Source organism: Rhinolophus sinicus, chromosome 16 (genome assembly GCF_057876585.1).
Source record: "Rhinolophus sinicus isolate RSI-liver-muscle chromosome 16, RSI-T2T, whole genome shotgun sequence".
Lineage (NCBI taxonomy): Eukaryota > Metazoa > Chordata > Mammalia > Chiroptera > Rhinolophidae > Rhinolophus > Rhinolophus sinicus.
The window spans coordinates 192,055,585-192,080,168 of record NC_142516.1 but is presented as its reverse complement, the minus strand read 5'-3'; the positions used below and the strand labels follow the sequence as shown (position 1 = coordinate 192,080,168).

The 24,584-nt window shown below is 49.4% G+C and overlaps 1 protein-coding gene across 3 annotated transcripts in view; it reads left to right on the top strand.

Moving 5' to 3' along the window:
* MYOM2 (myomesin 2) overlaps nt 1-10,529 on the top strand; it is a 79,357-nt gene extending 68,828 nt beyond the window's left edge. For all 3 annotated transcript variants that reach the window (XM_019737583.3, XM_019737582.3, XM_019737584.3), the window contains exons 32-37: nt 242-347; nt 6,233-6,396; nt 6,638-6,674; nt 8,007-8,029; nt 8,691-8,746; nt 9,907-10,529. In XM_019737583.3, the coding sequence (XP_019593142.3) occupies nt 242-347; nt 6,233-6,396; nt 6,638-6,674; nt 8,007-8,029; nt 8,691-8,746; nt 9,907-10,224 (704 nt within the window). In that variant the 3' untranslated portion in view covers nt 10,225-10,529. The remainder of the gene's footprint in view (nt 1-241; nt 348-6,232; nt 6,397-6,637; nt 6,675-8,006; nt 8,030-8,690; nt 8,747-9,906) is intronic.
* Nucleotides 10,530-24,584: the final 14,055 nt, after the last annotated feature.

Here is a 24,584-nt window from a genome sequence, read left to right as displayed (position 1 = left end):
TGCAGGTGGTCACCCTGTCCCCTGGTTTGGCCCCAGTGGCTTATCGTCCTGAGTTTATGAGGTTTTCAGATAATTCTGGTATGGCAGAGGCTTGTCTAGTGAGTGAACATGGCGTGGGAAATGGTAAGAATTGGTGGGCAGCAGACTTGAGCGTGTACGGCTGTGCGAGCACACTCACGGCTGAGGACAACAGAGGCACCTGACCCAGCACGGCTGCTTTTCTTTGTCTTATTTTCTGCAGGAGCGTCTGCCTCTCCACTGAAGATACTCTGCACCCCAGAAGGAATCAGACTTCAGTGTTTCATGAAATATTACACCGAAGAAATGAGAGTGAACTGGTATCACAAGTGAGTACGAGAGCCAGTGGCTCCCCGTCCTCACCACACTTTGTAGTTTTGAAAAACGATGACAACGTTGGGCTGGGGCTGGGAGACATCATGGTGGTGGGGGGGCAGGGAGAAGGAGGAAGGTGCCAGGGGCCAGTCTTCAGCGTCTCGGTTTTGGCAGAGCTGGTTGTGCGGTGCCGCAGGGGTCAGGGAAGCCAGCGTGGAGCTGAGGGGGGAAGAGCAGCTAGAAGCACACTGCAGGCCTCCGGTCTGCTGCTTTCCCAGCAGACTGATTAGAAAGGACAGGAAGAAAAGCAAGTCAGTCCTTGGAATAAAAGGAGGAAGGAGGCCAGGTTGAGCGCTGTACTCAGCATATTTTCCGTTTCCTGTCTGCTGCCCAGGCGCTTGTCCAGGCGGGTGTGCGCTCGGCACACACTCGAGACTTGTGTACTTAGCACAGCGCGTGCTGGGTCCTGTCCCCCAGACCCGTAGGATCTAGTTCTTTCCTACCCATCCCCCAAGCTCACCTCTAAACACCCCTCCAAGCAGCACGTCTCTGTGCAAAGAGGGCTGAGGTCAGGGTCACCCTGTCCTCAGTGGTGACCTCTGATGGGACAACTTGAGATGGGGGCAGACGGAGCAGGGCCCTGCCTTCTGATCCGTCTCTACCCCGAGGACGTGGGCGACATTTGGAGGTCGCTTTTCAGTGCGGTCAGTCTACCAACATCTGAAGCTCCTCCATCAACGCTACCCGGCTGCCCACATCCCGTTCCTCTAACCAGCATTTCGAAGGCAAACTCTACGCTGTGATGATTTTATGTTTAAAGCATCGTTTTGTGTAGGTGAATCTGTGTGAAAGAAGGGGAGGAGTAAGAGGGACCATGTTGCCGGGTCATTTCCGACTTAAATTCTGACATGCTGTGCTGTCGTCCTGGGTGCTGTGGGAGAAGCAGACGTGAGCCGGGCGGGGGACTGAGTCCTGGGGCGCCAGGTCTGGGGCCACGGTGTGGGGGCCCGGCCAGGTCGTCCCCGATCCCACGCGGAGGGGTTTGTCCACGCATGGACGAGAGGCAGGCTCTTCTCACAAAGGGCTCGGGTACCAGCAGCTTCAGGCTGAAACTCCCTTGTGATGTAAGTGTTTATGAGGATGTGTGTTTTAGGCAAATGAGTAAATCTCTAGCTGGATCCACCTTCCCCTGGAAAAGGAGAATCAGTCACTTCCTTTTCTGCATTTCCTGCTATTTACCGCGGTGAGTTGTGGGCATTTGTGATGCGTGCCTGACAGTCCCTGGAAACGTGCCCTCCCTGGGCTTGTCTCCTGGTGAGCGGTGCCCTGAGCTGCTGCCGGGCAGGTTATGTCAGCGGCACTGGCGTTAGATGTGACAGTAGCTGCTGTGCGTTCCTGAGCTCATGATTTCATCTACCCCACAGAAGCCCTGGGCATCTGGTATCGACCCCCTGTTTATAGATGTGCAAACTGAGGTTTAGCCAGAGGAACGTACGTCATTTTGTTGTCACACAACCTCTAAATGAAAGCGCTGGGTTCAAACACTGTTAGCTTGACTCTGACACCACTGGACCAAGGGGCATCTGGCCTGCTGGGGGGCTCGATGACAGACAGATGGACAGACAGGAGGCAGGAGCCCAGGGCTGAGCAGCAGTGCAGCTGTGGCGGATGGACCGGGCGCAAGGTGCCACCTGAGAAGGAGGCAGCTTGGCGAGGCCACAGGCTCCTGGAGGTGCCATAGTTTCCACGTTTCCTCTTCTCCACCCAGAATTGGCCACACAGCAAAGCAAGGATTTCTTCAGCACTTTTATAACTAAAATAGTACTTGACTATTAAGCAAGATTAAACCATACTTTAAACTACATTAAAATATATTCTGTATTTCTATCACTAAAACACATAGAACATTTGGTTATATTTCAGTATTTGACAATTAAAATAAGCTCTTCCTGGATAGCCACTGGTAAAACAGAGCATGATACGAAATAGAACCCCCTTTGAGACTAAGGGGCCCCCTGAAACCCAGGGAGGCCTGAGGAAGTGATCGCTGGGGACCCATGCTGTGGACACCAGGCTGTTTTGTGTTAGCAGGTGACATGGAATCAACAGTTCGATGAGAATTTTGTGAAACACAAGCGGAAGCGAGCACATTGTTGTTTGGCTAAAGCTGCTGAGTAATATATCGGGGGATGTAGAAAGTGCCAGGTCAAGGAAGGGTTGCGAGCCTCTTCAGGATGAGTGAGAAGCAGACAGAGGGACTCAGTAAAACTGTCCTCGAAGAAGGATTTTTGTCTTCTTGCTGAAAAGGTGAAATTAGCATGTCATCTAGAAAGGGCTGAAGGGGTTCACGTATAACCACTTCAGACTTAGCAGGATCCAGCTACGGAGAAATTTCACGGTGTTTTTAAGAAAAAACAACGGCTGGCATTCATCTCGGAGTGTTTATTCTTCTTCAACTCTGGAAACTCCCCCCGCTGCCACCCCCAGAGTCCCCTGAAATCTTAATGCAGAACTGAGTGTGGGAAAGGGAGGCGAGAGGCCTGAGAAACCCTCCCCATGACCCTAGCGCACATGTCGTCACTTAGTGTGTCACAGGTGGGTGGGGCGGGCTCCCGGGGGACGCGCAGAGGGCGGTGGTAGGACGGCCCCTGTGGCTCCTCATGGTGGCTTTCAAGCCCCCGTGAGGTGTTCCTGCCAGGTGCCTCCACCAGAAAAGCTGCCAAAGGTGGGAGTGTCCCCGCCTGTCCGGGCACCAGTCAGAAGCACTGCACGGTCGTGTTCTCTGCCCACGTCTGCGAACGTGGCCGTTGTGGAACTGGGGGAGAACGCTCCTCTCGGCTGTGGCTCTCGGTGGGGCTCTCGTTGCAGGGCTTGCCATTCCTGAAACCAGATACAGCCAGATACAAGTGTTCCCAGCCCTGGGCGAGTGTTTCATTGCATCTCCATTTCTCCTGTGCTGTGGAGGCAGCGTCTGCGTGGAGCTCCCTGGAATGTGAGCCACCCCGCAGAAATGGTCGTTCCCAGCTCAGACACCACGTTGGGCCCTACACTCCGCCGACTCAAGTTCAAGCCCGTCCCTAGGAATCCAGGACGTGCTCCTGTGCGTGTCGTCGTCAGCCCTTCTCTACTCAGTCCTGTCCACCTTATGCTTGGGCTTTAGACTCATGATCTTGTGTTCGTCCTGTCTGTTTGGACGTCTAATATCCAGAACCTTTTGCTGTGGAATGACTAGGCGGAGAAGCATCGCTGAGACCCTGCGGAGCCCGCGTGCAGCTCTCACCGTCTCCCGACGTCCACGTCCACGCAGCCAGCAGACTGTCGGGATGTGAGGCTCCTCACTCATTCACATGGTCGCCGTTACCACAACACCACGTCATGGCACTTGGCTGTCACATCTCCTCATCTCCTCGTCTGTGACAGTACCTCAGGCATCCCTTGTCTTTTAGAACCTGGCTGCTGTCGGGAGTTCTGGCCGGGATTTTCTAGAATGTCCTCCCACGATGAGAAGGAAGCTATTCCTCTTTCGTCAGAACCGACACGAGTGGGGTTGGCACAGCTCACCATGGGTCAGGGTGCTTTGCCAGCACACTCAGCACTCTCCCTTTGTAATCAGTGGTATCTTGGGGGAAATACTTCGGGGTCTCGCGAATCTCTTGGTCTTCCTGAAACTTGAGCCCATGAGTTTGAGCATCAACAGTGAACCTTGCTACCAGCGCTCTTACTGAAGCTGTTGCCCCATGGGTCTTGCAGTTCCCTCAGTCCCACTTTTGTTATAAGCCCCCCTTTCTTGTGTGTTCTTCTCTAAAGGGGGTGCTACCCCTGCTCCCCTGGATATTTATTTGTTCAACTCGTTCATTGTATCAGTATGGACTCGGGCATTTATTTTACTCTACAGTCCAATATTCTTGTCATTGTTGGTACTGTTTTGTTCAAATTGTTCCGACTCTGGTTCTTGGGAGCCCCTCCAGGCTGTCCCCTATCTGTGTTGACACGTCCCCACCTTTGTGAGCGATTTCTTGCTGCCTGGGCCTGGAGGATATTCCTGACGCGTCTCGTACTTCCTGTATCAGCTGGAATCAGGCGTCTCCCTGGTCGCTGGTCCTGGGGGTGGCATTAGACAGCAGACCAGAGCCTCCCACGTGCCGTCGCCGTGGCTGTCGGCTCTTACGACCTCTGAGCAGACAGGGCTGGGGACCTGGGCGCACACACCCCTGTGTGACTGATGTACGCGCATCGTGTCTCACCGGCTGTGCTAAGTGTGTCGCAGCCTGAGGTCAGGTTGATTTCCTCCATTACAGTTGGTGCCGCAGGGTTTCCTCACACTTTTCCTCGTGGTGACTTCCTTCGCACTGAGACCCTGGCTGTCACCTGTTCTCCTCAGCCTGCGTTCACATCCAGGGGTTTCCGAGTCACCGACTCACACGTGTGAGAAACATACAGACAGAGCGTGTGTTCTGTGTACTCCTCTCGTCCTGTCGTCACAGGACGCTGCTCCGAGTTCCTGTCCTTCTTTCTCTTCTGCCTCACCCTCTCCGGTGGCGTCACTCTTTACGGCACAGTGGCTGTGTTCTGCTTGGGCTGTTGGGTCGCTCTCACACTCTGGGATTCCGAGGCTGCTGTGACGGCACGAGGACAGTGTGGGCCCGAGCGGGCCAGGCGGCTGGCCGAGCTGTGTGCTGAGCACGGCCTGCTAACACTGTGCTGAGTGAAGGGTCCCTGAATAAAGGGCCGGGAAGGCCGAGGCTGGAGAATTCCTTTTCCCAGGCGAGCCCAAAGGATGTGTGGTCTCTGGCCGGAGCCCTGCGGTGGCCCGTTCCCTGAAAGCCCCGCCCATGGGCTTCACTGAGGCGCCTCCTCCTGGGAGCAGGGGCACGGACGACATGGACCCACACCCGAGATTCCCTGTGGCCTGTGTGCCCTTCCCATGCTCATGGCTGTCACGTCTGCGGACCTTTCCCACTCCCTCTGAGTCCAAGTGCTTTAGGAAATAGCTGACATGCACGTGCTGTGGACAGGTTGGTTCACGTGCCCCTTAGGAGGCGAGAGTGGTATTGATGCTCTATTTTATTTCCAATTTTATAAATTGTGGTAAAATATCGAAAACATAACATGTACAGTTTTAACCATTTTTAAGTGCACAGGTGAGTGGCATTAAGTGCATTCTTGTCATTGTGCCACCGTCACCACCGTCATCATGTCCAGAGCTTTTCCATCTGGCAAAGCTGAGCCTCTGTCCCCATGAAACAGTCACCCCCCCTCCCCCACCACCGACTTCCTGTCTCAGTGAGTGTGACCCCCACAGCGTTTGTCCTTCTGTGACTGGCTGATTTCACTGATTCCTGTGGGTTTGTCCTCAAGGTCCATCCATGTTCTCGCAGGCGTCAGAATTCCCTCCTCTTTAAGGCTGAGTGATGTTCCAGTGTGTGTATTGCGTTTCGCTTGCCTGTCCATCCGTGGACACTCCGGCTGGTCCCACCTGTTTTCCATTGTGAGTCACGTGGCTGTGAATGGGGGCACAGGGATCTATGTGAGTCCCTGCTTTCAGTTCTTTTGTGTTCACTCCCAGAATGATTGGATCATATGTAGTTAGAAACCCTTTTTTTGAGGGAAAACAAATGCCATGCTGCCTGGAGTATTTTAGTCCATCATGGTGAGGCCCACAAGCATGTATTAAATAACAATGTATCTTTAAAAAATAAGTATCAGGTTGAATTTTAGAAGGTTTTCAGATCTGAGCTACGCATGTAGTTAATGAGTTACTAATGTCCAGAAAAATGTGTTGTGACCAAAGCACCAGCAAGTTAGGGGAGGGCCCCCCCAGACGTGTAGCGCCTGCAGGCTTCTTGCACATAATGGGAGATTCTACACTGAAATACCTTCCTCTTACTTTGTTTTACAGAGATGCAAAGATTGCGTCCAGTGAGCACATGCGCATTGGAGGGAGTGAAGAGATGGCCTGGCTGCAGATCTGTGAGCCCACGGAGAAGGACAAAGGGAAGTACACTTTCGAGATTTCTGATGGCAAGGACAGCCACCAGCGCTCCCTGGACCTGTCTGCTGAAGGTGAGACCAGCCTCCTGCCACATCTAAGAGATTTGCTTTCCCTGATCCCCTCAGAATGCCAGAAGGGAAACGGTCTGATTTTACAATTTGCATTCAGAGAAAATTATTTCTGAAAACTCAGTTTATTCTTTGGCTATTTGTCAGTTGTCATTAAGCAGATTCACCAGCAGAGCGTCTGCGTGAATGAATAGAAGGTAAACACATCGGACCCGTTACTAACGTATGAACACTTTCCTTACAGCTTTTGATGAAGCGTTTGCAGAATTCCAGCAGCTCAAGTAAGACTTGCACGTTGGGTTGTTATCCTGTCATCTCGGGTACAGTGGTCTGGGACTTATTTTGGCTGAGTGGGGATCCTGGTGAGCCAGGGCTCGTGACGTTCCCCGGAACTGGGATAAAAATGGCAGTCGAAGTAATTGCATATGTAGAAGGGCCGTCTTCTAGACGATAAATGTATTTATACGTTAACTTTCTAGAGTCGTTATAACCCTGGGTTGCTTTGAATGATTGAAAGGCTGAATTTCTGAAATAGTTATTATTATGGCAACACGTCATAAAGATCAATTTTTAAAAGAGTTATACACTTAGGTTCTTTTTTAAGATTTTATTTTTTAGAGGAGTTTTAGGTTTAGAGCAAAAATGAGAGGAAAGTACAGAGATTTTCCACACACCGCACCCCCCCCACCCACAGGCACAGCCTCCCCCAGCATCAACATTCCCACCAGATGGGGCATTTGTGACACCTGATGAGTCTGCACTGACATGTCATCACCCAGCGTCCACAGCTCACATCAGGTCACTCTTGGTGTCGCTCCTTCTGTGGATCTGGACAGATGTGTAATGACCTGTAGCCACCCTCACAGCGTCACAAAGAAGAGTGTCACTGCCCTAAGTGTCCCCTGTGCTCTGTGTTCACCCCTCCCCCAGCCCCTGGAAATAACTGGTCTCTTTACTGTCCCCACAGTTGTGCCTTTTCCAGCATGTCACAGAGTTGGAATCCTACAGTTTGTAGGCTTTTCAGACTGGCGTCTGTCACTTAGTCATATGCAGTTCAGGTCCCTTCAGATCTTTTTACAGTTTGAGGGCTCATTTCTTCTTAGCACTGAATAACATGGCATTGTTCGGAGCAGCTTTTTAAAGAATAACGTTGGATTGTGTGTGTGTGTGAATAGTAGAGTATCCAGGACAGAACAGCCCACACCGGGTGATTCACTAAGTATCTGTCAAATGGACAAATGGATGACTTAGATAAATTAGAAACCAACATTTTCAAAAATACCTAAAAATCCTCATTCAATGCAATCTGGTGAATTTAGTAAAAACAGAAATCTGTGCAATCTGAGTCTGAATCTGAAGTGAGACATTTCTGAGGGTCTTGGCAGCTGAACGACAGGGCATCCCCCTGTCAGAACGGAAAGTGGGAGCCATCGGGGGAAACAGAGGCAGCTCCTGAGCGCGGGGAGCCCCGTGCACCCCCAGAGGGGAGGCGATCTCTTCCCCTCCCTTCTGCTCGCATCTCTGCCAACGCCCACACGTGTGGGTGCTTGTTGTTGATGGCGTTTTCTCACCCCTCTGCTTATTCTCTTCTCTCTGCCCCCTTTGATTTTTAGGGCAGCTGCTTTTGCAGAGAAAAGTAAGTACATGCTAGGTTATAGCAAGCACAATTTATTTTTTGGGAGGGGCAAAGGGTCCATACTTTAGAGTATTAATTTTGTGTATGAAATGATGAGTACAAACCTCGTCTGATTGGAAACCTCCGCACCTCTGCCCACCTGCCCTCGCCTGGCCCAGCCGCCTTCTCAGCTGCAGCCCCTCCTGTCCTCTGGCTTCCTGTGCCCCTGTCATCACACCCCTCCCGTCTGCCCCTCCCCGTTTCTGTGTTCCTTTATGAGCCAGTCAATCAGCTGCAGCCACAGGGAGACGCGAGAGAGGCTCAGGACACAGTCTGTTCCACGTTCAAGTTCTAGACTCCTAATATGCAGGAAATAAAAATCTATGCAATATCCTGCCTCTGCAAAGTCCTGCTGTCCAGACGCACAGGGCCCTTTGGCTTCCGACTGAATGCTCCACAGACCTGGTGCTGCCTCGCTGAGCCTTAGTGAAGTCCACTCACACCCTGCATTTCCTCTAGAACGTTCTACCACCTTCCGTGCACACCCCAGTCCCTCGGACCCGGTGCTGCCGTGGCACGGGCACCACCCCCACTGCCTGCCTACCCTGGTTCTTAGTGTGGGCTCCTATGGGGCAATATTCCTGTTGACGGTTTTCTCACCTGAGTCGCTGTCATGTTACAGATCGTGGCAAGGTGATTGGTGGCTTACCTGATGTGGTGACCATCATGGAGGGCAAGGTAAGAGCAGCCGGATGCCTTGTTAGGACGGCATGGGCTCAGCAGAGCATGCAGCATGCAGCGTGGGCCCCGTGCAGGGAGCTGGGAGTGGGTGCATGTCCCTCAGCTTCCGGGGGGTGGGCGCTCTCCACCCACCTGCTTGTCCCGGGCTGTCTCTGCTAACCCTGTGTCATTGAAGGACAGACTTTAATACCCTGAACCCACAAACGACACCTTTCTGACCAGGGCGCTCGGGGCGAGGCTCAGGCAGTGCACACAGGTGTGGCATCATCACGGCCAGGCCTGGCCGCCCCCCAGTCCCGGGGCCTCTCAGGGTGTAACTGGACAAGGGGTGGCGGCCACACCCACACCCCCAGCTGCACTGCCTCATGTGGACGTGGTTGCTACCCTCCTCAAATGTGAAATTAAAAAGAAATCTCTCTCCCGTCTTCAAGGCCACTTTGGAATATATACTGGAAACCATTTGCTGGAGGTTTAACTTGTCACTGGCAGTGGAATTACTGATCTCTAATCGGTACATCCGTGGGTGTTTCAGGGGCTCTGTCTCAATGTCACAGGGACATGGGTAGTTGAGGGAATTTTTGTACTTTAGGCCAAAGTACGAAAGCTTAGAGAGCTTTTCTGTAGCAGCGAGAGAAAGCCCAGAGTTGAGGCTGAGTAGTCATGGAGCTCACGCTAGAGATGTCATTGAGAACTTTCCGGAAGTTTTCCTCGGCCACAGGCCAAGAGCAAGTGTCACGATGCGGTGCTGCGTCCTCCTCCTGTGGGACACTGTGTCCTCTGGACTTGCCAGGGGGGCTGGTAAAAGGGTCCATGAGTCCGATAGAAAGGAAACTGAGAAGCAGGCTAAGCAGATCGCCTGTAAAACGCAGAGCTTGCTTCCCTCCAATTCCTTCATCGGGTTAGGCCGCGGGTTGACACAGAGCATGAGTAGAAAACATTCCCACTGACTGCTCTCACGAGCTGCCCCATGAGGCCGTGGCCTGTCTGCATGCGGCTGCTTCCGGCCCCTGGTGTCTCGATGGCGCTTGCCTGTGTAAAGAGCTAAACGAGCGTGATGGAGGCCCAGGCGTGTAACTGAGTGTGCCGCGGCCGCTGCACTCAGAGGCCGCCTGACCTCTCTCTGTACCTCTCCCTCCCGCCGCCCGCGCCTCCTGAAGACCTTGAATCTGACCTGCACGGTGTTCGGGAACCCCGACCCCGAGGTGGTGTGGTTCAAGAATGACAAGGACATCGAGCTCAGCGACCACTTCGCAGTCAAGGTGGAGCAGGCCAAGCACGTCAGCATGACCATCAAGGACGTGACCTCCGAGGACTCGGGCAAGTACAGCATCAACGTGAAGAACAAGTACGGCGGCGAGAAGATCGACGTCACCGTCAGCGTGTACAAGCACGGGGAGAAGATCCCGGACGCCGTGCCGCCCCAGCAGGCCAAGCCCAAGCTCATCCCAGCGTCCAGCTCCACCACCAGCGCGTAGGGAGGTGGTGCCGGGAGCTGGACGGCCCGGACGCCGGGGCAGCGCCTCATGCTGGTGCTGAGTGATGTCGCGTGTGGTCAGATAGGGTGCCTGCCTTAAGCTTCCACTTTGGCATTTGGTCAGTGTTATGTGCATCCGGGGAAAAGCGAAAGGGTTGTTTGCCGAGCCCCTGTCCATGCTGGTGGCTGGACTCTGGTGTGAGAAGCTCTCGCAGCTCTGACATCCTGGTTGGGGCCTTTTATGCTAGTGTAACCTGGTCACACTCTGTTTGTCTTGCTTCAGACAAATAAAACTTGAAGAGGAAACGTGTCGTGGTTCTGTGCCAAATCACACCTGACTACACCTGCTTGCTCTTGTGCACTTACGGGTTATCATGGGGTCACAGCTGGTAGCCTTCCAACCCGGGAGCCTGGCGGTGAACCCACTTGCTGGAGAGCTCCCTCCAACTGTGCCCCTCAGGGCTTGGTGACAAGGAGAGGTAGCCACAAAGTCACTGTTCCTAAGAAGGCGACACCTTGTGCAGGCTTAGAAATGCTAAGTGATTATTATATCACAGACCCAGAAATCTCTGCAGAGGAAAATGGATGCACACATAGATAGCTGTGTTCTTCTTAAGTGGGTTAATTAGTAGGGATTTAAAAAAGAAAGAAAACACTCACTTGAAATGATCACTGCAGGAGCCATGGAGGAAAAGTTAAAACTCGGCTATCCAAGGTCTCTGGGTGAAGATAAAACAAACAAAAATGTATCTTGAAACTTTTCTTGCAACTTTTTCTTCCTTTTTTGGAAAGAGGCTGAAATTCCTCTGGCATAAAAATCCTATCTCAATATTTTAGTTTTATATTAAACATATGGCTACATAACAGAAAAAGCTTTGATAGTTCAGAATACGTAGTTTCTGTGTCGTTAAGGCCAATTCCAACTCTGCAATATTGTGCTATATTTTCCTAAGGTAATGAAAGAAATCCTGAAGTTTAAGTGTGTCCCTGATACCACCAGCCAGCTGAGCAGGTTTCCGCAGCAGGTGCGGCGAAAATGCAGGGGGTGTTACAAAGGCCTCCCGTCCTCTGCTGCACAGTGAGCATCAGCTGAGTGTGTTGTCTCTGCAGCGTGGGGCAGTGTGTTCACAAACACCGTGGCGAAGGAGGGCACAGATTTGCCTGTATCCGACCTTTATTCAGTTCATCAGAAATCACTTATTTTCCCGTTTAAATAGTCACTCTGTTTAGCAATTGTAGTTCATGGGACAGAAATGGTTTCGAATTTCTTCAAGTCATCTTGTTTTTTAGTCGATTTTATTTCTAAAGCAGCTTTAGGTTCAGAGCAAAACTGAGAGGAAGGTACAGAGATTTCCCACATCCCCCCCTGACCTCCCCCCCCACACACCCACTGCCTCCCTGCCGTCCACCGTTCACATCAGGTCACTCTTGGTGTCGCTCCTTCTGTGGGTTTGGACAGATGTGTAATGACCTGTAGCCACCATCACAGTGTCACACAGAGGCGTCTCACTGCCCTAAACGTCCCCTGTGCTCCCCATTCACCCCTCCCCCACTCCTGACAACCACAGATCTATTACTGTCTCCACAGTTTTGACTTCTAGTATTTTAAAAATAAGTCCCCTATTTTTGAGTCGTTTTAGACAGAAAGCTGCAGAGACGGAGCAGAGCTCGTTTGGCCCTCACACAGTTTCCCACTGTCAGCGTCGTATACTTTCATGGTATGTGTGTCAGAACTGAAGTACTGTATTAGCTCAACAGAAGGCAGCCTCTGATGTCACTGGTTGTCCTGTTCGTGCCCTCTTTCTGTCCCATGATCCCACCCAGGACACCGCATCTCATTTAGTTGTCACCTCCCCAGTCTGTTCTGGTCTGTGACAGTTCCCATCGTCCTTATTTTTCATGACTTTGATGGGTTTGAGGAGAACTGCTGGGTGTCCTGTAGAATGTTCTCCAGTCTGGGCTTGTCTGATGTTTTCTCATGTTTAGACTGGGGTGATGGGCTTTCAGGAAGACCACAGGGGAGGTGCCCGTCTGGTCACCTCCTGTCAGAGGCACCTGATAGCCACAGTCACAGGCGTCACTTACACGGCGGTGTCGGCCAGGTTTCTCACTGTAGTTAGAGATTCCCTTTTCTGTTCTTCTGAAGTGGTTCACTCAGCCCAGCCCCCCCTCAAGGGAGGGGTGTGGACTCAGCCCTGCCTCTTGGGGGAGGGACAACCTATAGGAATTATTTGGGGCTCGTCTGTAAGAAAGATTTGTCTCCCCCGTTTGTTTATTTCAGTCATCTGTTTATGTCAGTGTGGCCTCACGTGGATATAGTTTATACTTGGCCTAGGATCCAGTACTGTTCTGTGTATTTTGTTGTCTGGCTTGTTCAGCTTTGGACCCTGGACGCTCCTTCGGCTCCCAGGTCCTTTGCTTTCTGTCACCACCAGGCACGCCAGGCTCGCCTCTCATGTTCCCTGTCCCTGGACTCAGCCATGTCTCCAAGGACCCTGGTTCCTTTTATTGGAGAATGGGATTTAGAAACCAGGGTTTGGGCACGGGTGCCATTTAATGTGTTCTCTCGCGCACTCCATGCTGCTGGGTTTGTGCAAATGTGCGGGACGTAAGTAATGCCAGCGTGGCCCCCACGAGGCTCTGAGCTTTTGCTGAGACCAGGGCTGAGGCACGGCTGCCTGCGGTGTTTCTCTGTAAGCGCCTGCTCCCCTCACATCACCTCGGGAGCGCACCTTGTCTGTTAGAAAATGAGCTCTGTCTGGACGCCTTCGCGAGGTCGGCTTCTCCACGGCTTCTGTTGAAGCTCAGGGAACGCTGGCCGTCTGGTGGGAGCTTTACGTGGTTTTCTTTGTTTTCGATGCAGTTTCAGCCCCTCGGGGGCTCATGCTCAGTGGAGTTTCCTCCAGTTCCCGCTTGGAGTGATGTGATAAGAAAATTGTGCCCTTGGAGGTGGTAACCCCCAGCCTTAGAGGAGCTCCTGGTTCTCCGCTGGACAGACGTGGAAGAGCCGCAGGGTGGCCTGTGCTTGGGGCCTGTACGACCTCTCGAGGGCGCTTGGAGAGCAGGACCCAGGCCTGTGGCCACGCAGGTCCATGTGTGGGGCACAAACCCATCACTTAGTGAGTGGAAGGTCATCAAAGACATCACACCTGCCCCAGCGACAAGGACAGGCGCGGCCAGCGAGTGCTCCCAGGGGCTGGCCGCTCATTCTGAAGGCAGTAATGGAGCCTCTTTCTCTTCATGTGATACACGTTGGAGGGAATGAAACAGACCTTGTGAGATGTTACAAGCTCTTACTACATCGCTGAACTCATACAAATATGCGATTGATCTATACATTGAGTTTGGGGTATGAATTTTAAGTGTCCCATGTTTCCGAGAGTCCGGTGAGACGCAGCCAGCCCCTTGAAGCCCTTGAGCTGCAGACGTTGGCTGCGGGCCTGTGGCGGGGCTTGCGGCCCCAGGGCGCGGTGTTCAGCAGGCGCCCTGTGTGTCCTCGACCATCCTCCGTGCTGCGCCTGGTTCTTGGTTTTGACAAAGGCTTCCTCAGAGCGGGCATTTGGGAGAAGCTGCGGAGGCCTTGGGTGGCCACCACCCTCCTGTACGGTGAGCAAACACGGTGAGATTTCGGGGGCCGATTTTCTTATGGGAATTGCCCTTTGGTGTAGAGTTCAGTAATGAATGGAACAAAAGAGGACGTACAATGGTCTCACTGGCTTAAACATTGCTTAAAATCCATTTAAACACCTATGGTATCGTATGACCATGTTTTTAAACAAAAGGGGCATATAAAAGAGGTGCAGCAAGGGTTTTACTATACATAAAAATGAAAATAATCCCAAATCAATCCTGCTTCACGGCACCAAAAGAAACACCACGCTTGCCCTGACTCTTCCTCATCGTGTCTATTTCTATGGCAATCTTCACTCATCATCCACATTAATTTATCTGCTTTTATTTTATTATAGATGCTGGTCTACTTTCCCAGTAACACAAACATCATTTCTTTCAAGATTTGGTGTGAAAGGTGGTGAACGCGGTTCAACTCTGTCAGAAACCATTGCACAAGCTTGGACAAGCTGTCAGTTTCCTTATCTGTAAAGTGGGAGCAGCAGCTGTCACACAGCCTCGGGGCTTCGCTTGCACCCCACCCACACGCATCCTGCACCCGTCCCTGAGGCCCTGCTCGTCTTGTACGTGCCACTCCCCAATGGGGTTGTTTTTCAGCAGGCCCTTGGATCCCCTCACTGTCCGTTAGGATCCAGTAGTTGAAGGTCTCCCGGAGAACGCCTTCGATCTAACATTTTAGGCTATCAGTCTCTCCTCATTTTGACCAGGAGTCACTTCCCGGTGTCAGCTGCTCACCTGCAGCTGTACGGAGGGCTGGGGCCTGACCACACTGGCCCCACAGCCACCTCCTGCGGCCCGTCCAAGGCAGTGTGCGGGGTCCAGGTCCAGCAGTGATGGCGTGTACTCCGCAGTACGTAGGCCTGACACCCAGGTTAGCGGTGGCCACCACCGGCCAGACTTTGGGCTTCCTCCCCATGTCCTAATCGAACTGTTAAGAATGTTTAAAGAAAGGGACGGTAAGGAACAGCTGACCTCCATGCACTTACTCAGTGCATCTTCCATAACAGGGTCCCGGAAACACTGCTTTGCACCATTATCCTGACAGGAAAACCAAAGGCATTTGCTACACTTGAAGAAAAAAGTGTCTAGTTTCCACAAGTAGGCGGAACCTTCAAGACCTAAATATTAGCTGTGTTGTCCTCGTGTGTAGTCACAGGTGTTCGGTTGACGCAACCAAGGAGTTTGTCTGCAGTACAAGCACTTGCTCCTTAGAAAACAGGCCACGAGGCCGGAAGGGATGTCAAGAGCACAGGACAGGGCGTTCCGCCATGTGGCCCGTGAGTGAGGACATTGTCAGGGAGGGGTGGGTGTGGAATGCACTGGCGGGAAAGGGTAGGTGGGAAAGAGAAAGTTGGGCACAGGCTGAGTATTCAGAAAATGCTTTTATTTTAATTGTTTTCTTATTTTTGGAAAGTAATTCAATATTATTTTTAAGTGTGTAAACTTTTAGAGAAATGGAATTTATATAGTTTTCTAACCCTGTGCAGCTCCCGCATGCAAAACAAAATATAAGGTTGACAGGTAAAAGAAGTTATCTCAGAAAAAAGAAAACGAGAAACTTAAAATGAACTATATCTAACATTTCCTTCATAGTTAAAAATATATTTAAAGCAATTGAACTAAATACCAGGGGTGCAAAAAATATATATACACGTGACTTGTATTCATCTTTTGTTATCGATATATATTATTACAATTTTAATACAGTTTTTTCCTTTCTTAAAATGTGTACACATTTTTTTGGCAGCCTCTGTATAATATAGCTCTACACAAAATTGCACAAGCAAAACATAGTAGATTTTACATTATCTTTATTGAAAATACAGGGGGTGCCAAAAAAATGTATATACATTTTAAGAAAGAAAAAAACTATTAAAATTGTAATAGTATATACCGATAACAAAAGATGAATACAAGTCACGTGTGACTTCTGCAATGACAAGAGGTGCTCAAAGTGGTTTCCATCAGTGTCCAGACACTTCTGATTACAGCGAACTACTGCTTGAGCAACGTTGACCAAAGTGTCCACTTGTATATATATTTTTGGCAGCCCCGGTGTATAGGAAAAACTTTTGAATTTCTAGAAGGGATAGTGTTGTCCCACATCATAACCTAGGATGTGTCCTCAGCATAATGACAATTAGAAGTTGGCTCATTTGTTGTTGGAGCTGGTGCCACACGTTGTTCAGCAAACATGTGACATCCTTGGAAGGGCTCCCTGGCTGTGTAGTTGGACTTCCCCTAAATGAGAGGGCTAATAGCTTTGTCACCAGAGCATCCTGGGTAGCTCATTTTTGGTGGGATGATAGGACAGAGGTTACATGGCGGTGCTCTGAAAGGTGGCTGTCCTCCACTGTTCTGCTTGGTACGCGGGATCTACTCGTGTCTAGTTAGAACAGATGTTTCTAGGACCTAAAACATTTTGGTCTGTCTTCCCATTACCAACGTCTTGTCGGCTGGTGGAGAGAAAGTATTCTGAGTTTTCTGATTGCTACTCTAATCTGCTGTTTTCTGTCTCAAGTTCTGAAAGCTGCGAGTTCAGCACAAATGTTACACCCTTGTCCATTTTCATTGCAACATGTATGGATAATGAACATGATCTAGGCTGTAACCAGCTATTTACTCGTAAAGGTGCTAGGGTCTTGAAGTCAATCATTTGGTTGCCTCAGGCTTAGTTTCTCCATTTGCAAACTCGAGGTAGTAACTCTTTGCAGGGTTATTATGAGATTGAATAACACTCGCTTTCATTAGCAGAGCGCAGATGTGGCCCACATGATCTTGAGATTAAGGGCTGTTCGCCTTGGTCTTTGAATCATGCCTGCCTCACCCCTTGTGAATTTTCAAACTTTGTTAAGTTCATGTTTAACGGACACTGTGTTTTACTTCCTCTCACGGAGCTCTTGACCCGCACGTCTAAGAAGCTCTCCACCCACATGTCTAAGAGTCGAGATGACCAGTGAGCCGACATCTTCGTCCCGTTTCCATGGTCACAAGTAAGTGCTCCAGGAGCAGATGCCGACCCCTTTGAAAGGGAGTGTGACATCTTCTTGAAGATGTTCGCCATGTTGAGACATTGTCCCGGTGACCTCGTGTTGTCATGGCACGCTTGAGAATGCAAAGGTAATATAACTTTATTTTTAGAGCAGCATAGTCCTGAGTTGTGAAGGGCCATGAAGACACTGCTGTGTGTCAGACATTGTGTGCCAACGTCCTGCCAGCGATGAGGAGGTGAAGGGTGTGGTTGCCAATTTTAGCTGGCACTTATGCAACACAGGACAAATGACCCCAGTACACACCAGGTGTGCTGCTAATTCCAGCTGACGGATGCCACTGTCAGCGTTCTTTCCTCATAAAATTGATGTTTGTAGGGCTTATGTAACTCCACAGTCTATAACTACCCCTGAGACCAGGAGTAATTTGTTAGAGCCAAAGTTATCTAATACCCCAGGGGGTTAGGACTCTGCATTTGGCCTCAAGGCCTTGCGATTATCATATTTTTAAAATCAAATGTCTAAATAAGTAAATAGACATACTGCCCCTTTCTCCTATGTTGTTCTTTGCAATCCAGTACAATTCTTGTTCCTTAAATAAAGTATTACTTTGACAGATTGTTTAGCTGCTATAAAAAGTAATTTTTTAAAAATAATATTTAAAATAAAATTTTATCCCCTAAATTAAAGCATTTAAAAGTGGAGACGTTAGGAGAAAAATAAGGAGGTGAGAAGTATGTGTGTGTGTGTACCTTTTTTAGATTTTATGTTTTAGTTTGTGTGGATCAATTTTTCCTATAGATTTCATTATTTTTAATTAATTGAAAGTAAGTCAAAGTACCCACCAAATGCATAAACATATTGATTTCCAAACTATTAACATATTTAAAAAATCTCCTGGGCTCTAATTTACCGTAAGACATATGTACTAAGCAAATAAAAATCAAATAATTTAATCAAAACAGTTAATAAATATGCTATTAATATTCTGCCATAAATTTACCAGGAAATACAAATCTCAAAATTCTTTTGTGGAAAGTGGGTTAGAAACCATTACAGGTCTCCTTTCTCTCTGCCTTCAATCTTAGACAATCCATTTATGTTTCTACTTTCCAAATATGAAGTGAGTATATAATGAAGGTGTTTTCTGAGGTAATTTATATCAGAAATTAGATTATGAACAAGACTTGGCGAGAGTGTGGAGAGAAGGGGACCCTCGTGCACTGTTGTTGGGAGTGTAATTTGGTGTAGCCTCTGTGGAAAACAGTGTGGAGGTTCGTGAAATTTGCTGTTTTTCCCCATTCCCCATTTCCCCCACTCCCCAAACCTGGGCAACCACCATTCTATCAGTTGAAATGTTTTGTTTTTGTTTTTGTTTTTAGATCCCACATATAAGTGAGATCGCACAGTATTTGTCTTTCTCTGTCTGACTGATCTCAGCATAATGCCCGCCAGGTTCATTGATGTTGCAAATGGTCAGGTTTCCTTCTTTCTTGTGGTTGAATAACACTCCATGGTGTGTGTATCTGTGTATCTCTATGTGCACTGTCACGTCTTCTTTCTCCATTTATCTGCTGAGGAGTACCACGTTGCTTCTATATCTTGGCGTCTGTGATGAATGCTGCTGTGAACTTGGGGGTACACAGATCTCTTTGGGGTAGTGATTTTGTTTCCTTTGGATAAATACCCCGAAGAGGGATTGCGGGATCGCATGGTAGTTCTATTTTTAATGTTTTGAGGAATCTCCTTACTGTTGTCCATAATGACTGCACCAAAGCAGTCCTGACGCAGGAGAGCGAAGCTGGGGGGCATCACGCTTCCTGAATTTAAACTGGTGCAAATCTTTAGTGATCAAAACAGTATGGTAGTGGCCTAAACACACACACATAGAGCACAGGAAGAACATATCTATTATCTGTCTAACTATCATTCTATCTAGCTATCCATCTTTCTATCATCTATGTATCTATGTATCATCTATCTATCAATCATCTATCAATTATCTATCTATCTATATCTGTCATGTATCTTTCATCTGTCATCTTTCCACATTTCCATCTAATCTAGTCATCATTTATTATACAACCAGGCAATCAATTTGACCAATCTATTGCATCCCACTCATTTCAAAGCTGTTCATAGACAATTTACAAAAATGGGTATAGACCAGTGACATAAAGTAAGGAGAAGTTAGGTCAAAGAGAAAATAAAGATTAAAAAGTTAGTACACAGAAATGAATGCGATGGTTAAATATGGACAATGATTAAATATGGAAACACCTTTATCTCTGAGCTCCGTAGCATCCAGAGACAAGGGGATTCGAGTCAGTCCTAAGAGATACTTGTTTGGTCCTGTGGCCACTGAGTGCTTCAATGTGCTGGGAAAGGTCACTAAAGGGGGAGTCCCTTTGACCTGAGCTAGTTTGGAATGTGTTTAATTACGTTACCAAACAGAAAACCACTGGACTCTGAGTGCCTTGAAACACGTCGTAAGTGCCAGGTGTGTGCTGACTGACTTGTCGGCTGCAGAATCAGGAGCTCAGAGCAGAAGGTGCCGGTTTCCTCAGCTCACATGATGCGCTTTGCCTGATGGTGCTTTCAGTTCTGTATAAATACAGGTTCTTCCTTGATGGCTCTTCACACCATCTTTCTGGTGGCACCAGGAAGCCTGCTACTCAGTCTAAGCCATCCACAGTGGCACTGGGGCCTTCTGTGCGAGGACGCGTGTTAAGGGCAAGTCGACAGACAGTCCTAGCGGTGGTTCTGCAGGCTCCTTCCGCAGGGCGTCACCATTACTGATGTTCCCAGAGGGCCCAGCTGAGAGCCTTCCTACCTGTGAGTGAAAGGTTAAGTATTTACATAAGAAAGAGAGAAAAGGAGAGAAAACAACTGGCTGTCAAGAGAAGTGTTCAGCTCAGTTAAACCCACATGTGGCACATGCGTTCTCAAGGTCAGTTATAACTGACCTGACCTAGAGAATGATGTGAGGCCTTTGATTGCACACGTATCCGAGGAATGGAAAGTGTGCGCCTCTTTGCACGAATGGCTGCCTCTACCACAGTTTACAACTCGGTGCTGATTTGAACTGTCACGTATTATCTAGCACATCATTCCTAACACTTCTCTCGCTCCCTGGATTGTTCAGAGATCTATTAGGTTGGTGCAAAGGTAATTGTGGTTTTTGCAATTATTTTTAACCTTTTAAACTGCAATTACTTTTGCACCAACCTAATACAAGCTCATGGCGTCCAAGGCAGCCATGCTGACTTCAGCGTGTGGTGGGGAGAGCCCTGGCACTGGGCCAGTTCACAAGCCTGTTTCTGCAGCTCACGCAGTGAAGACAGAACCCGAGAACCAACTCTGGCCAAACCACATGTCCCGAGATGGAGGCTGTGTGGCCAGCATAGCAGGAGGGAGCCCACTTCCTCCCTGGCAGCTCGGCTGAGACGCCTCCCCTGGGTTCCTGTGGCTGCTCTGTTTCAGGTGGCGCCTTCTGCTCCATGTTCAAATGCCTCCCAGGGGCCTTCTGGACCCAGGGGCTGAACGAGGACAGATCCACACCGCCGTTCTTTCCCCTCCATGCACGGTGCTCCAGTCTTCTTGCCTTTCAACCCTCAAACACAGTGGATGTGACTACACTTGTTTTCTTTCTCTGGTCTGATGGGTGGTTTGACCGTCCTTCACGTAGAAGTTCCTGCTCGGTGACCCAGAGGTGACTTGTCCTCCCGGGGACTCGGCGAGTGGTCCAGGGTGCCCACCACTCCTTCTAGGAGGATGGAGCAAGTGGGTACCACAGTGTTCCTGGCACCTCTCTTGCCAACAAACTCTGGTGTCTGAGAGCAGCTGTTCCCTGGGATCCAGACAGGAGCTACCTGACCTCTGCTTAGACCTTCTCAGGCTGCATCATGCCTCACAAGGCCATGGGGCTGTGCCCGTCGGGCCTGAGATTACCTGATGATTGGTCATGGTTCTTGGGCTTCCTTCCCAGCTCCTTGGTTGAGAGTTACGTGCTGCCATCTGTGTTCACCAAGAGGGACTTGTGTGCAGGGATGGACAGGTAGATAGAAGTCGGCCGAGCAGGCTTGGGTATCGATGGGGAGGCCTGAAGTTTAAAGGCCAAGGCATTGGGTAAGGCTGGGGCCTAGCTCCCCTTGCAGCATTCAGGCTCAGAGCTCGGAGAAAATGGATGGTTGTCAGGTGGCACCAAACCTCCTAAATACTATGAAATTATATTTGTAAATGGGGCTTTTGAAAACACTCCAGTGTGAATTAGCTTGATTTTAACTGTATGTATGTCCTCTTTTATGAACTGCTTGTGTTTTCAGTCATTTGTTCACTGGAAAATATAGAGTGAATATGATTTTTCAGTTGTGTTTTATGAAGATGAAAAAATCTAAGACTCCCTTTACAAGCTGTGGGATCTTGGATGTTTACTTAGCGGCCCTGTAACTTCGGTTTCCTCATCTGCCAAACAGGGGACATTAATGCCTGTCACAGAGGGTGAATGAAATGGCCAGGAAGGAAATGGATGCGTCGTGCTTGTGATGGTGGGTGGCGTCAGGTCTGATGAGACGGTGAGGATGAGGGTGAGGGTGGTGGTGGTGGTGGTGATGGTGGTGATGACGGTGGTGATGGGGGTGGGAGTGATGGTGGTGATGATGGTGATGGTGGTGGTGATGATGGTGGTGATGGTGATAGTGATGCTGATGGTGGTGATGGTGATGGTGGTGATGGTGATGGTGGTGATGATGGTGATGGTGGTGGTGATGACAATGATGATGTCGATGATGAGGGTGATAACAATGGTGATAACAGGCTGATGATGATTACGATAGAGATGAAGAAGAGGGTGATGATGATGGCAGTGAGGATGGCAATGATGAGGAGGGTGAAGATGATGATGTGACAATGACGATGATGATGATGACAACAGTAACAGTGTATCCAGAACAATGACCTTGATGCTCCCTTCTGGGGTTGGGCTTGTGGTCTTTTCAGCACTTGGGGACGATGGAGAACAGAATGCTCTGGAAATCAAAAGGAAATCTGACTGCTGTGATTCAGCATGGGAATGCAGGCAGCCTGTGTTGGGGACCTCGTGCCCTGAGGCAGCAGTTGCCTGGGAAGCCCACCCTCAGGGACAAAGCGGGATATGCTTAGTGTGCTGGGCAAAGCTGCCCACTTGGGACCTTATCTGGCAACTGATTTCCTGTTATTGTTATTGTTGAAGAATCGATATTTTATCTTTAAAACTGGCAATGACTATCCATTTGGACACATCAGCACATGAAACAGATCGCCAGAGTGGTGAGTAATTAGCTTACTACAGAGTGCTCTGTGCAATTAGCATTCTCGCGGAAGAGACCGAGCACGTGTGATCACATTATAGGTGACCTTTTCCCATTTCATTATCAAGCCAACCTATAGAATAGATGGGCTTCTTTGGATTTAACCTTGCTCAGTCTTACAGTCTCAAGGAGAATTTTTGTGTATTGTGTGGATAAGGGACCCCCCCCCCCCCCATAGTGTTTATTTACTCACTTTCGTATTGAATTTAAATTACTTCCTTTCAGCCAAAGGGGCATTTCCATAAAAACTATTTTATACTTTTAGCACATGGTGCCGGCACTAATCCTGTCAGAAGTATGAGTAGTAAGTATTGTTCATCAAATTCAAGACATGAGGCAAGGCTAGATCGTGTTTTGGTTCCATGTGGCTTATGGATGATGTTTGCTAAAATGTGATTGGGAACTGGTACATCGCTGCCACGTGATGTATGTGTTTTAGGCTAGGAACCCTGAAGAGCTTGCGTCTCCCCATGTTGAGTATTTAGGAGGGCACCAACCCCAGCCCTTCCTGAGGTGGAGGCAGATCAATCTCCCCGCAAAGCCCTGCTCACAGCCCTTCACTGCAGGTTGATCTTCTACAGCAGGAGGGGAGAGGAAGAAAGGACGGGAGCTGGGAGCTGTGGGCCATTTCCATTCCCCTTTCACCTGCTTCCCACCTCTCTTCTCAGTGACACTGTCCTCGTGACTTGCACCAATATGCATTTCTGTATGCTCGCAAATCTCAGAGAAGAAGAACCATCATCGTACAGACACAGAAACACACTCTGAAAGAGGGGAGGCAGCAGGAGTGCCATTCCAGTTCTACTCCTTTACCATTTGGTTTCCTTCCTTTTCACACCCTCCTTATCCATCCCAGGAAGTTCATCCAAGGAAGCGTCTCCTTACTGTCCATAAAAGCAGAAGTGGTTGCAGCCTCCATAAGTTACTGTTAATTTGATCTGGTACCTCACAAGCCTTCTTTTTGCTTTGCTTTGCTTATGCATTTCTCAGCACTCAACTCATCATTTCTGCAAAATGCAAACAAACGACAGACCGACAGATGTGTACCCAGCTCTCTCATGGACAGTGAAAGCGTGCACGGTGCATGCATCAGGTTGACAAACCTCCTCCTTCCTTTTGCAGACGAATAATAATGTGGAAAAATTAGTCTCTCCATCAAGCTGCTGGTTTGTGATCCCTGATATAAACTATGGGCATTTCTGTACTAGACGCACGTACATCCATCCAGCTTGTTCACTAATGAATAATGAAAGTGCCTGTTTTATGTTTCCCTCTAAGTTTGTGGAGACTTTAAATGCTGCCAGTGTGTCTCTGCAAATTAATACACTGAACTAAAGAACAGAAAAATGATTAAAATGCCATTAAAATGACCTATAAATCTTTCATTTTAGGAAAGGGCAGTGCACACGGTACATATTCTTACAATCTCAGTGGGAGTAACTAGTCTCACTCCCATTAATGCTTGAGTTAGTGTATGTTGGTAGATCCAGTCTGACATCCTGGTATTTTTACAAAGACCACAAAAGGTACGGCATGTAGAGAGGCTTCACGCAGGACTCAGCTCTGTTTGGAGGTCATTGTGGTGAGATGCACAGCCCCTAATCAGAGCAGGGCTACCACACCACCTGCGGTGGCTGAGAGAGCTGCTGCTTTACCTTGTGGCTGGAGGTGGCCGTCATTGCAGGCTGATCCATGCAGCCCAGGCAGACGTCTGACCCTCAGACTAGCGAGCTGCCTTGGTTCTTCAGGTTTTCCATGTGCTTTTCAGAGACGGCGGGTGACCCCTGAGCCTGAAGGACTCGGACCTTCTCGATTCATGAAGAACCTGCGTGTCACCTCATGCCACCACTTGGTTTTCCAGACATACCAGGGAGGTGGCGCAGGGCTGAGAAGCAGGTGTTCGGACCTCGGCAGGTGAACAGGGTGGCAGGTGAGTGAGCTGGGGCACTGCAGACACAGGGGCTGTCGTCCACAGGGCACCTCACTTCCCTGAGCCTTGGCTTTCTCTTTGGTGACAGAAGCAACGATGCCTGCTCAGTAAATACGAGTTCTTTTTCTTGAAACTAGGTTTTCCCTAAGTGGAGAGAGCCTGGAGTAATTGGAGACGCCTACATTGCCTGGGTCCTTGGTGCCCATTTTCTTTTTAGGGTCCCCAGGGAGTCCCCCCACCACCCCAGGAGCACTCCCTAACCTGCCTGTTACCTTTTAGATGGGCACACTTAGTGTGGGCCACCCTCTTCCGTAGGCACAGTGAGCTGATTGCTGAGCACGCCTGTCACATTATATGGGGTAAAATGCAGCCCTGGACATGGGCCCGGGGGCTGAAGACAGGAGATCAGGGAACGAGTGAAAGCAGTGGAGGGTGAAGTCTGATGGGGAAGGCACCGGTGTGG